General features: G+C 43.6%; 1 protein-coding gene across 7 annotated transcripts in view; it reads left to right on the top strand.

Moving 5' to 3' along the window:
• tfeb (transcription factor EB) overlaps window positions 1-14,465 on the top strand; it is a 46,864-nt gene that overhangs the window by 18,279 nt on the left and 14,120 nt on the right. For 4 of the 7 annotated variants that reach the window (XM_047347915.1, XM_047347917.1, XM_047347918.1 and 1 more), the window contains 2 exons: window positions 11,938-12,042; window positions 13,232-13,399. In XM_047347915.1, the coding sequence (XP_047203871.1) occupies window positions 12,013-12,042; window positions 13,232-13,399 (198 nt within the window). In that variant the 5' untranslated portion in view covers window positions 11,938-12,012. Of the gene's footprint in view, window positions 1-11,903; window positions 12,043-13,231; window positions 13,400-14,465 lie in introns of all 7 variants that reach the window. The other 3 variants (XM_047347916.1, XM_047347913.1, XM_047347919.1) reach the window with 1 other exon arrangement.

Below are 14,465 nucleotides of genomic sequence, written 5' to 3'. Positions count from 1 at the left end.
GGTGACTTGTCGGCATGTGAAATTGATTTGAACGTGTCTGTCTACCAGCCCCACAAATGAGTTTGGAGTCTTTTTGTGTTAAGGTGATCTTGGGACCACAAAGTCAAACCTCCAGAGGCGTCTCTACTTACTGTGTGTGTTTTAGTTGTATTTATTGAACATTGATAGTTGATTTAACGTGTGCTATATCCAAACAGCTCTACAGAGAAATTACGCATGCAAACCCTTACGTGCATGCCATCACGCCCACCAACTCACACAAAGGCACTCACAGATGCATGCAGATACACACATGCATGTAAACAAATAAAAGATGCACCAAGGCTCAGGGGAACAGGGTGTTCCTGAAAAGGAGAACAGAGAGCAGAGAGTTATTTTAGTCTTTAGAGCAGGCAGACAGGCAGCTTAATGCAGAAGAAGTATGTTCTGTCAGTTATTGTTACGCTGAGAAAAACCTTCTGATATTTTCAGGTCAAAACTGTATAAAAGATGATAATCAAAGCTCGATTTAAGGCTAAAAGAGGATTTTTCTTTATCAAATAAGCGTCTTATGAATGTATATGTTCTAGGGCTTTGTTTTGATACACTTGAATAACTATTGTGATCATTTATATTTCTGTTTCTGTTATCAGAAACCCCAAGAGTGAAACTGTAACTAAAGTATGCTCAGTTAAATCTGAAAAGGGAGTCCTACTGATGGTGAAGATTTTCTGGTGACACTTCTCACCTTGTGGTCTGTTTCTCAGTAAATGTGCCAGCGTTTTTTGTTATTGTTTTTGTTTGTCAAAAAGTCTACATTACAGTTAAGCCCTAAAATATTCGGACCTCGGTCGGATTTAGATTTCAAATTATTTTATTCAACCAAGACAGGAAATCATGAAGTAATCAATGGAAAAATCATTATTAACACAACAGCAATCAAACCATTTTTATAAATGCTGACCAGCTACTGGCCTCCTTGCCATCCCCCAAATCTTTAGCACCCACATATTCTCTATCAGATTTAAGTCAGGACTCTGGATGGAGAGCTTCATAACCTTAATATTACTTCCAATCAGAAGAAACACGTTGGTAAAATAATTAGATTCCTTTAAACCTAAATCTGCCAAGGGTAAGAAAAACCTTGTTCTTAACTTTTATGTGCAGATACTGGGGGGAAATCAAGGTCGGTGGTAACGTGGATGAGAAACAGGAAGTCTAACGCTGTTCCAGACTTCCCCCGAACAATTTTTGTTTTGCAGTGGCTGGACTGCTGAGGTTTATTCTTCAGCTATGTGTGACCTTAGATGATTTTCTTCTGATTAAACTTCAATTAAAAGTATTTTTTTTAATATTATACTTACATTGCCATTAAATGCTCTTGAAGGTTTTTTCTGCATTTTTGGCTGCACACTTTACGAACTCAGAGTGCATGTGTACAATTGTGTGAGGGGGATAATGTGTGTGTGTGTGTGTGTGTGTATCCCACTTTTAAGTGCTGCCTGTCAAAGAGGCTTCCCTTGGCGTTGCACATTCACATCTAAAAATACCCTCTCCACAAATTAACACCATGTCTCTGAGCACAGGTGCCATGGCCTCTTACTTCCTCTCTGTATGTGTGTGTGTGCACTTTTGAGTTTATCTGCGATTATGTATGTTTTGTTGGAATAGACAGGCTGTCATCATGCAACATGCTTAAAACACCGCTATTCGTACTTGTTGCTTAGTGAGTTTGTCTGTGAATAACCAGCATCACAATCCATAGCTGGCCTCTGACCTGGGCTTCCTCCGCTCTGCATCTTCCTACTGGCTGTCAGTGTTTGAAGTAAAGGGGGCCATGACATTACAGCACTGGACACACAATAGCTGCTGTGTGCTGCGACTGCGTCACAAATGTCCCCACGGTTGTCAGGCAGCAAGAGGGCCCATGGATGGGATCATGCTGTCTGGTAGCAGTGAGTCTTGAATATTATATTAGGAAGTTGCATCCATTCTATGTATGTGCAATATGTTAAATGTAATACAGTATGCATCATGGCTGAGTCATAGTGGGAACTGGAGGTTATATGCAGCAGATGTGTTTGGGGGTGGGGTGGAGGGTGCTTTAAATGTAAACATTGGAGACTCTACCTCCAGAAGCAATTTTACTCAGAAAATAAATTAAAACCATGAATAAGATAAGCTATTTAGAAACTCTTACTGCAAGTCTGGAATTTGCTATTCATTTTTTTCAGGTCTGGAGAAGTGTGGAAAAAAATTACATTTTCCTTCTTTCACTTTCTTATGGGAGAAAAGTCTAATGATTCTTAGAATTGCAGCGGTTTTACATTAATCTGAATTAAATTGGCACACTTCATCTTTTATCTGCCACATCACATTGAGGTTTTTTCACTTATTGACAAAATGATTACTGTGTGAAAAAATCAAGCCATTTTACTACCTGTTTGCTCTCTAGACTACTTTAAAATGAGGTTGAGCTACACCAGGGGTTCCAAAACTGTGTCTAAGCTGCCAAGCAAATCACTAAAATAGAAATTTTTGACAAAGGTACCAAAGTTCACAAACTGCTTTAAATAATCTGCGTTTAAGTAAATCAGAAGCCAGTTTCAGCATTGTGTTTAATTACAGATAATTAGACATGACTTATATTCAAGTCTAAAGGTTTGAGTCTGGTAAAGTATTTAATTTAATAATAAATAAAATAAAATCCTCTGGCTTGGGTCTGAAATTATATTAAAGGTCATTAAAGTAATTAAATTGTTAAAATTATACTGAAATGTGTGCGAGCTGACATTAGGTGTAATATTAAAAAAAAACTTCTAGGTCCCATTCCAGCAATTATTAACCTCCTTAAGCTCATCTATCTTCATGAAAAAAAAAAAACTATTATGATTTTATTTTATTTTTTCTACAAACAACCTCAGATGACTTCACCATGTCTTGGAGTAAAGCTCCACTATAATTTTCTTATTTATTGACTGGGAATTCCCTCATATTTATGCTTTATCTCTGTTACACTATGTTATGGTGAATTTAAATTATTCAGCTGGGAATGATCGCTGAATGCTACCCTCTGGAAATTGAAGAGCTAATTGTAAAATGTCCCATGCAAGGGTAAGAATCAAAATAAAAAGGTCTTTGGTTTACATCCTTGCAGTGTTTTTGAAAATTTGGCAGTAATAACATGAACCTTTGGCTGGATAGCTCTCAGCTTCAGCAGCACTTAACGTGACGCTAAAGGGGGTTAGACTTGGTATTCAGGTCCACAAGGCTCAAATTGTGACAGCAATAAGCCTGGGTGAAAGCATCTCCAAAATTACAGCTCTTGTGTGTTGTCCACTGGCTCCAGTGGTCAATAATAATGGTGCATGATATCAGGAAAATATTAACTGTGATACTATCACAGAAAATGCCGATAAAGATATAAATTATGATTAACCCACATTTTCTGCACGTCTGTCTTTACTATTACACAATGTTCTCATCACTCTCCATGAGCTTCAGCATCTCAGTCACTACAAATTTACATCTAGGGTAGGCATCAATGTATTACTGATGTTGAGTGTGAATATTCAACACCTTACCAAATATTGCCTCCATGGAATACTTTGTGATTGCAATATTGTACAAACTGATATTTCAATGAAAAGTGTGACATTGTGCTGCTCTAGTCAGTATCTATCAGAAATGGTTAAGGGAAGAAACAATGGTGAACTGGTGACAAGGTCATGGGCGACCACGCTCAGTAATGCACGAGGGGAATGAAGGCTGGCCTGTGTGATCTGATCCATCGAGACGACAAAGGGCAAAGGCTGGTTCTGATAGAAAGGCGTCAGAGTACACAGTGCATTACAGTTTTTTGTGTACGGGGCTGCAGCCGCAGACCAGTCTGGATGGAAGCGATATTCATTGATGCCTGTGGCCTCTTTCAGCAGGATAATTCCCCATGCCTCAAAGTAAATGTTGTTCAGTAATGGTCTGCAGCGGACAACGACAAGTCTGATATGAGGACATGGCCTTCAGATTTCTGGATCTCAATTCAATCAAGCTTCTGTGGGATGTGCTGGGAAAAGAAATTCAGAGGGCCCCAACTGTCAACTTATAGTTCTTATAGAATCTGCTGCTGAGGGCTTTGTGCCAGATACCACAGAGCACCTTGTTGGGTCTAGTGTAGTTCATCCTTGACTGGTCAGAGCTGTCTTGGCAGCAGAAGGGTGACTAACATGCCATTATACAGGTGGTTATAATGGTCTGCCAGATCAAGGTGTGCATTGACAACAGGGTTCTTGATTATGACAAGTAGCCGGTACATAAAATTTCTTGGCAGCTGTATGAGGAATGCCTTCTTGCCAATATATCTTGTTGATACTTGTTTTCTGCTTTCCTTTAGGAATTTCTGGCAAACGTTGATCAAAAAGGAAACTGCAAAGTCTAATCTTCATGTCTCATAGTTAAATTTGGGAAAAACAATAGTCCTTATAAATTGCTTAGGGGTAATACCTACCTGTTTAATACTGCCAAAAAAGAAAAACATATCACTCATAAAATAAAATATTTTATTAAAATCCAGACATGATTTGCATTAACATGAGAAGTTTTTAAGCTAGTATCTTACAATATCTTACACTGCAATTGTTAGTTGTGCTGTCTGAGTTGTCACTACCTATACCCGTGCTAACCAGCTGGAATTGTGTTTACTTGGCACAATAAGAAGTGTATCTGTAGCTGTAAACTCTTTCAAAAGTGGACAGTACTTACTACCAAGTGTTGAAAGTGACTGCTATATTTTGAAGTAACGAGAGAGTCCTATATTTTTAGAGAAAAACTAGGATCCTTTAGTTTATACTTCTGCAATGAGCCATTATGTCTGAGTTTTTCTGTGAAATGATCAAATCACAGGCAGCAGTGTTGTGCGTGGAGGATAGTGAATAAAGCCCTTATTGCCAAATTGGTGTTTAGTCTAATAATGTTTATGTTGGAAATGTGTTTGTGTACATTTCAAAGTAAAATGCTGAGGTTTGATTGGCCTTTTTTTTGTTTCACATAAATTACAGAACAAAGTAGCTTTGCTCTATCACGTCAAATGCAATTTTTTGTTTTTTTGTTTTTACTGGCAGTTATAACCTTCATTTTTCCTTGCAACATGGAACAAACTATACATGCTAATTTAGGTCACAGGTTAATTCCTCAGACATAGGTTCTCCTTTTGTCACATACTTAAAGCCTAAATATACCTTCCACCTCTTGTGTATGCATGCATACAAACTTGTTTCTCTGCGTAGGGACCGTGATGTGTACAGTTACTGTTGACTTTTTCAGGGGTGGAATACCAAATGTTTAGATCAGTTGTCATGAGTATTAGATTAAAGGACTTCATTGCAGAGTGCAATGTTACTGTTTGCTGAAATCCACGTTCTGGTCCAAGTTTGTGTTGGAATGCGTATCAATGTCTATCTCTGCATGGGTGCGTGTTATTCATGTAGGCCATCTAACTGGCACAAAGCGGGCAGTGTGTGCCCCCTCGGTTGCTGAAATGTACACTTTGGACAACAGGCGGCTTCAGTCCTTCTCAATAGGAGCTGTCCTTCTTATTGTACCTCACGCACAATGAGCTTTTCTCCCTCTGTCTGTCTTTCTCTCTGGGTCATTCTCTCTTTATGACCATATACAGACAGCGTTTTTGATGAAAGATCCGACGAATCGGATTCTGACTGAAGCTGTGCTGTCTATCATTACCCTACACATGCTGCATCACCATCTGAACAGAGCAGAAAGCAGGCTCTCGTTTCATTATGCTTGTGGGTCCAGATGAGCTTAGTCAGGCAGAGATGAACACAAGTCATTGCAGAAGGGGAACTGTCTCCGCCGGGACTCCCCTCTGAATGTTTTGGAGAATCTGTGCGTGCGAGAAAAGAGGCGGAGATGCTGCTAAGAGGTGATGGGTGTTCCCCTGGTCTTTCTGCTCACATGATCTCGCAGGGACAACAAGATAACATGACTTCCACATGACCTCCTCGACATGACAGGAAGTTTTCTTTGTTGTTAATGTCTGTAATCTAGTGAATGTAAAGATGATTACTTTGGAGATGTTACTTCCTTTTTCTTTTCAGTATACTTTTGGGTACATTTGTTATTGTTCTTTTTTTGTACTGTTACGGCACAACTGAAAAAAGTACCCAAAAGTACCTATAGGTGTAGAATAGGACATGTTTTACATTTTTAACTACAATATAGAATATATTATATATATATACTGCTCAAAAAAATAAAGGGAACTCTTAAACAACACAATATAACTCCAAGTAAGTCAAACTTCTGTGAAATCAAACTGTCCACTTAGGAAGCAACACTGATTGACAATCAATTTCACAGCTGTTGTGCAAATGGAATAGACAACAGGGGGAAATCTTTGGCGATTAGCAAGACACACTCAATAAAGGAGTGGTTTTGCAGGTGGGGACCACAGACCACTTCTCAGTACCTATGCTTTCTGGCTGATGTTTTGGTCACTTTTGAATGTTGGTGGTGCTTTCACACTCGTGGTAGCATGAGACGGACTCTACAACCCACACAAGTGGCTCAGGTAGTGCAGCTCATCCAGGATGGCACATCAATGCGAGCTGTGTCAAGAAGGTTTGCTGTGTCTGTCAGCGTAGTGTCCAGAGCCTGGAGGCACTACCAGGAGACAGGCCAGTAGACCAGGAGATGTGGAGGAGGCCGTGGGAGGGCAACAACCCAGCAGCAGGACTGCTTCCTCTGCCTTTGTGCAGAAGGAACAGGAGGAGCACTGCCAGAGCCCTGCAAAATTACCTCCAGCTGGCCACAAATGTGCATGTGTCTGCACAAACGGTTAGAAACCGACTCCATGAGAATGGTATGAGGGCCCGACATCCACAAATGGGGGTTGTGCTCACAGCCCAACAACGTGCAGGACGCTTAGCATTTGCCAGAGAACACCAGGATTGGCAAATTCACCACTGGCGCCCTGTGCTCTTCCCAGATGAAAGCATGTTCACACTGAGCACATGTGACAGACGTGACAGAGTCTGGAGACACCGTGGAGAGCGATCTACTGCCTGCAACATCCTTCAGCATGACCGGTTTGGCAGTGGTTCAGTAATGGTGTGGGGTGGCATTTCTTTGGAGGGCTGCATGGCCCTCCCTGTGCTCGCCAGAGGTAGCCTGACTGCCATTAGGTACCGAGATAAGATCCTCAGACTCCTTGTGAGACCATATGCTGGTGCGGTTGGCCCTGGGTTCCTCCTAATGCAGGACAATGCTAGACCTCATGTGGCTGGAGTGTGTCAGCAGTTCCTGCAAGACGAATACATTGAAGCTATGGACTGGCCCGCCCGTTCCCCAGACCTGAATCTGATTGAGCACATCTGGGACATCATGTCTCGCTCCATCCACCAACATCACGTTGCACCACAGACTGTCCAGGAGTTGGCGGATGCTTTAGTCCAGGTCTGGGAGGAGATCCTTCAGGAGACCATCCGCCGTCTCATCAGGAGCATGCCCAGGTGTTGTAGGGAGGTCATACAGGCACACTGAGCCTCATTTTGACTTGTTTTAAGGACATTACATCAAAGTTGGATCAGCCTGTAGTGTGATTTTCCACTTTAATTTTGTGTGTGACTCCAAATCCAGGCCTCCATTGGTTAATAAATTTGATTTCCATTGATGATTTTTGTGTGATTATGTTGTCAGCACATTCAACTCTGTACAGAACAAAGTATTCAATGAGAATATTTCATTCGTTCAGATCTAAGATGTGTTATTTGAGTGTTCCCTTTATTTTTTTGAGCAGTGTATATTCACTTGTTACTAATCAGTCAGATTATCCAGGAGTTCCAGACACTACGTAGTCTGCTAATTGTTTATTATTCAATGCTAGTATAATCTTCTTTTATCTGATTTATCATAAAAATAACATGTAGAGCCTTCCCTCAATATTTTAACAGTATATTGTGTGTGCTCTTTAGTTAAAATCTATAGTATATGTACATGTTTATTTGTTACAACATATTTAATTAAATGGTTTCAACGCTAGCAATTTCCTCTTACTCATTGATGGTGGAGCAGATAAGCCATCAATTCTTTATTTGTGGACCCTAACAAGAGTGAGGAGGTTTAAATATCATGAGATAAATGAGCTTTTTTGGTACATGTCAAAAACAACAACAGGAAACAACAACAGCCTTGAGGAAAAACTGCAGCCTTGAGAACACTCGTACTCGTACTCGTCGTCTTCCGCTTATCCGGGACCGGGTCGCGGGGGCAGCAGACTCAGCAGAGACGCCCAGACGTCCCGCTCCCCAACCTCAAGAGGACAAGCCACCCTTTTCCGGTCGAGAACCGTGGCCTCGGACTTGGAGGAGCTGATCCTCATCCCAGCCGCTTCACACTCGGCTGCGAACCGCCCCAGTGCTTGCTGTAGGTCTTGGCTAGATGGGGCCAGCAGGACCACGTCATCTGCAAAAAGAAGAGACGAAATCCTCTGTTCCCCAAACCAAACCCCTTGCGGCCCTTGGCTGCGTCTAGAAATCCTGTCCATAAAAGTTATGAACAGGACCGGTGACAAAGGGCAGCCCTGCCAGAATCCAACATGCACCGGGAACAGGTCCGACTTAGTGCCGGCAATGCGAACCAAACTCCTACTCCGCTTGTACAGAGACCGGATGGCCCCTAGTAAAGAGCCATCGATTCCATACTCCTGGAGCACCCCCCACAGGGCATCACGAGGGACACAGTCGAATGCTTTCTCCAGGTCCACAAAACACATGTGGACCGGTTGGGCAAACTCCCATGAATCCTCAAGTACCTTGTAGAGGGCATAGAGGTGGTCCAGTGTCCCACGGCCGGGACGAAAACCACACTGCTCCTCCTGAAGCCGGGGTTCGGCCATCGGCCGGACTCTCCTCTCCAATACCCTGGCGTAGGCCTTACCAGGGAGGCTGAGGAGTGTGAGCCCCCTGTAGTTGGAACACACCCCGCAGTCACCCTTCTTATGAGGGGGGAGCACCACCTCAGTCTGCCAATCCAAAGGCACTGTCCCCGTCCGCCACGCAATGTTGAAGAGGCGTGTCAACCATGACAGCCCCACAACATCCAAAGACTTGAGGTACTCAGGGCGGATCTCATCCAACCCCGAAGCCTTGCCACCGCTGAGCTTTTTAACCACCTCGGTGACTTCAGCCTGGGTGATGAAAGAGTCCAACCCCGAGTCCCCAGCCTCTGTTTCCCCCAGGGAATGCGGGATGGCAGGATTGAGGAGATCCTCGAAGTACTCCTTCCACTGGTCGATAATGTCCCCAGTCGAGGTCAGCAGCTCCCCACCCCCACTGTAAACGGTGTTGGCGAAGCACTGCTTCCCCCTCATGAGGCGCCAGACGGTTTGCCAGAATCGCTTCGGGGCCAACCGGTAGTCCTTCTCCATGGCCTCACCGAACTCCTCCCAGGTCCGGGTTTTTGCCTCTGCCACCGCCCGGGCCGCGGCACGCTTGGCCCCACGGTACCCGTCAGCCGCCTCAGGAGTCCCACAAGTCAACCACAGCCGATAGGACTCCTTCTTCAGCTTGACAGCGTCCCTTACTGCCGGTGTCCACCACCGGGTTCGGGGATTGCCGCCGCGTAAGGCACCGCAGACCTTACGGCCGCAGCTACGGGCAGCAGCATCGACAATAGATGTGGAGAACATGGTCCATTCGGGCTCTATGTCTCCAACATCCCTCGGAATCTGGTCAAAGCTCTTCCAGAGGTGAGAGTTGAATACATCCCTGGCCGAGGGCTCTGCCAGACGTTCCCAGCAGACCCTCACTATGCGCTTGGGCCTGCCAAGTCTGTCCGGCTTTCTCCTCCTCCAGCGGATCCAACTCACCACCAGGTGGTGATCAGTGGACAGCTGATCCCCTCTCTTCACCCGAGTGTCCAAAACATGCAGTCGAAGGTCTGATGAAACGACAACAAAGTTGATCATTGACCTCCTGCCTAGGGTATCCTGGTGCCAAGTGCACTGATGGACACCCTTATGTTTGAACATGGTGTTCATTATGGACAATCCGTGACTAGCACACAAGTCCAATAACAAAACACCGTTTGGATTCAGATCGGGGAGGCCATTCCTCCCAATCACGCCTCTCCAGGTGTCACTGTTGTTTCCCACGTGGGCGTTGAAGTCCCCCAGCAGAATAATGGAGTCCCCAGGAGGGGCACTATCCAGCACCCCCGACAGGGACGCCAAGAAGGCCGGGTACTCCGCACTACCACTCGGCCAGTAGGCCGAAATGATAGTCAGAGACCTCTCCCCAACCCGAAGGCGCAGGGATGCGACCCTCTCATCCACTGGGGTAAACCCCAACACGAGACGGCTGAGCTGGGGGGCAACAAGCAAACCCACACCAGCCCGCCGCCTCTCCCTGCGGGCCACTCCAGAGTAGAAGAGAGTCCAGCCCCTCTCAAGGAGATGGGTTCCAGAGCCCACGCTATGCGTGGAGGCGAGCCCGACTATTTCTAGTCGATATCTCTCGACCTCCCGCACCAGCTCAGGCTCCTTCCCCCCCCAGCGAGGTGACATTCCACGTCCCTAGAGCCAGCCTAAGCATCCGGAGATCGGTCCGCCGAGGTCTCCACCTTTGTCCGCCGCCCAATCCTCTTTGCACTGGTCCCTCACGGTTCCCCCTGCAGGTGGTGGGCCCACTGGGGGATGGTCTTGCGTCTCTCGTTCAGGCTTGGCCCGGCCGGGTCCCGCGAGGAGCAACCCGGCCACCAGGCGCTCTCCGACGAGTCCCGACCCCAGGCCTGGCTCCAAGGTGGGACCCCGGCTCCGCCATACCGGGCGACGTCACGTGCCTCGATTCTGTAGTCGTCATGAGGGATTCTCAAACCGCTCTTTGTCTGACCCGTCACCTAGAGCCTGTTTGCCATGGGAGACCCTACCAGGGGCATTTAAGCCCCAGACAACATAGCCTCTAGGATCATTCGAGCACTCAAACCCCTCCACCACGTTAAGGTGTCGGTTCAAGGAGGGGGCCTTGAGAAGACTGTCAAGCAAAATCCATTCAAGACTCTGAGGAGGATCACAACGAGTGGACTGAGATTGGAGTCAGCACATCAAGAGCCATTACAGACAGACAAATCCTACACATGGGCTTTATATGATACATTCCTTTTGTCCTGCTACTCCTGAACAAGAGACTGGCCTGTTACTTAGGTACCCAATGTCCTCTTTTCAGGTGAGAGTAAATTTGGAATTTAATTTGGAAATCAAGATCTCAGAGTAGAGGAAGAGTGGAGAGGCCCAGAATCCATGTTGCTTAAAGGTCAGAGTGAATTTTCCACAGTCAGTAAAGATTTGGGGTGCCATGTCAAATGGAAATACTTTTCTGAAGCCTGTCATTTCTATTTAAAACTTTCTTTTTCAAAGGATTTTGTGGAATATTCTAATTTTCAAAGACACTGAATTTTAGATTTTCATTATCTGTAAGCCATAATTATCAAAATACAAAACATAAAGACGTGAAATATTTCACTCTATGTGGAATGAATCTACATGAGTCTCACTTTCTGAGATGAGTGACAAAAAATATTGAGCTTTTTCACAATATTCAGTTTTTTTTAGTTATACCCATGTATAGCCTTACAAGTAGCATGAGCAAAATTAGCATTTTGTGCTTTGTCTTGAGATAAGATGTAAAAGTCCAAACACTTAATCATCTGCCTCCTCAAAACAGTGGTTCTCATAAATAGTCCGGCATTCATTTAAGTTTAATAGAGATATAAAAGAACTGTTGCCAGGCCATCATAATTATTGGTTTTCTTCATGATGAACCACTGATCTGATGAAGACTGCTATCTGCAATATTCACAGAAATTCTACTGTCCCTTTCTGTTTCCATCTTTGATTTTCTCCTCCCCTTGTCTAGCCTTACACCATCCCTCTCCTTATCTTCTGCACAGATCTCTCTACCTCTCGGGCTGGACTGTGGTGCATTAACGTCGGCTCGCCCTCCCCTGCCCCCTCGGCCCCCAGCGATGGCCTCACGCATCGGGCTGCGAATGCAGGTACAACGCAGCTTCATTCAAGCTTTCAGAAATCCGTACATTCATTAGCAATTGTGATTATATTTTATTGCTTGCTATTATCATCCTAAATTTGGTTAAGAAATTACTCTCAGCAATTTCATAATTTCTACTTGGACGGTAGCTAGGGTGCTTTGCAAAAGTATTCATATCGCTTTGAGTTTTTTTATATTTTGCCATGGGACAATTGCAAACTTTAGTTTATTTGAGGGGGGGTTATGTAATAGACTGACAAAAAGTAGAGTATAACTGTAAAGTGACTTTTAGTGTTTTCTTTACTTCAAAATTTTTAAAAAGTGTGGTATGCGCTTGTATTCAGCCCCCTGATTTCATCTGATCTACAAGCTTTTCACATATAGAAACATGAATATTTGCCCATTCTTCTTTGTAAAAACTAACCATCCATTGGACTGTCATCTGAAGCTCCTAAGAGGTTGTTTCTCCATAATTGCCCTGTATTTAGCTTCATGAATCCTCCAATCAATTCTAATCTACTTCCATGTACTTGCCAACAAAAAGCCTCCCCGCAGCATGACACTGCCACCGCTGCGTTTTACAGTGGTGATGTTGCATCGAGGGTGATACCCAGTGTTAGTTTTCGGTCGCACAGTGCGTTTGCACAGTAAATGTTTCATCTGATCTGACCAGAGCACCTTCCTCCACATGCTTTTATTGTTTATTCTACATGGCGCGTGGCTAATCTAAAAAAAAAATTCCAATGGCTTTCTTTTAGAGATGTCTTTCTTCTTGCCACTTTATCAGATTTGTAGCATGCACACCTCATAGTTGTGCAACTAATTATCTCACTTGAACCTTCATAAAAAACTGTGTAATTGATTCATTTCTGTAATAATACGGGAATGAATCAATTACACCAGATTTACTCTGTTTGTTAATTAGATGTTTTCTAAGGGACTTGATTGTATCTGATTTTGATTTGAGGTTTCAAAATAAAAGGACATGAATTTAAATGCAACACATTTTGTTTGATTCTTCTATTGTAAACATATTTTATAACCATGCATAATTTTCCTTCTGCTTCTAAATTATGTGCTGTTTTCTGCTGTTCTATTTTGATGTAACTATTTAACTTTTCCATAATTATTCAATATCTTGCCCTACTCTTGGTTTCCTGAAGCGTTCTAAATTGTTTTTGTTTGGTTGCATTTAGCTGATGCGAGACCAGCTGCAGCAGGAGGAGCAGCGTGAGCGGCAGCAGCAGCAGAACGTGGCGATGCAGTACATGCAGCAATGCATGACTGGTCCACCTGCACCTACGCCAGCCATTAGCACCCCGCAGCAGTACCAAAGCATGGAGGTTCCCGTGGAGGTTTTAAAGGTTGGTGAGGCCACAGGCATTGATTATTACTATTGACCAGCTGGTTTTAAGTTCAGTGACCATAAGGCTTGAGGAAATATTGTTCTGAAAAATATTAGGATTGCAAATATATATTGATCACTTTTTGATGGTATTCTATTTAGAAAAACTGGAAATGTTTTATATGTCTACTAGAGAACTTTACTAATGAGTAAGATTTTTTTGTGCATGTCTTTTATTAATAGAAACTTGTGGCTCGATTGAATTCAAGCCAGATAGGGTAGGCCAGATAGGCCAGATAGGGCTGATGCAGATAGGGTCATACAGGCACTGATAAAGCAAAGTGACAATTTGCCTGATTCCAGAGCTGCCTGTGTTTGTCCTTATCTATGTGTCTGTGCAACACTCCTTCAGGTGCTTTGTTTTTTTGTCTTGTTTGTAACTGTATATCTGTCGAGTATGTGTGCAGTCTTCACAGTGTGAGGCAACATACCTATATTGTATTGACTGTTTACTTTATGTGCATGTGTGTGTGTAACTGAATGGAATAATGTTTATGAAATCTCAGTGTTTTTCCTGTTGTAGTTAAAGGAAGTTATTTGTTTGTCTGGCCCTTTAAGGCTGTCATACCTACTGCAACACATTTCAATGGCGTTCATCTGTTCCAGTACCACTCGACCTGACGGGTCAAGCTGTCACCACAGAATAGTTTTTTCTCTGTGCTAGACGTGTTTTTATTGTCTGCTTATCAGTGAGGATTTTTGTTCCTTCTGCAAGGTGAGGAGCTGAGAGACAGGAATGTAATCATTTGCGTTCATTGTCCGTTTGAAAGCAAGGTTATGCAATAATCTACAAAGTCTGATTTCATGGAACTTGTTGCCAAAAAAATGACTTCATAGAGTTTTCTGTGCATGCAGATCATTCTATTTAAAAGTTCAAACAATGATTTCTAGCACTGCTCCTATCCCTACAACTATGTCTTTACCTACCCATCAGTTTATGTAAACAGACTCAACTTCAGTATGTCTGTGTAGTGTTCAGGTCAGAGGTTTGCAAACACTCATCATCAGCAGGAACATCTTATTGA

The sequence above is a fragment of the Girardinichthys multiradiatus genome, chromosome 20 (genome assembly GCF_021462225.1).
Source record: "Girardinichthys multiradiatus isolate DD_20200921_A chromosome 20, DD_fGirMul_XY1, whole genome shotgun sequence".
Classification (NCBI taxonomy): Eukaryota; Metazoa; Chordata; class Actinopteri; order Cyprinodontiformes; family Goodeidae; genus Girardinichthys; species Girardinichthys multiradiatus.
Note: the sequence above shows the minus strand (reverse complement) of the source record. Positions and strands in the feature narration are given on the sequence as shown.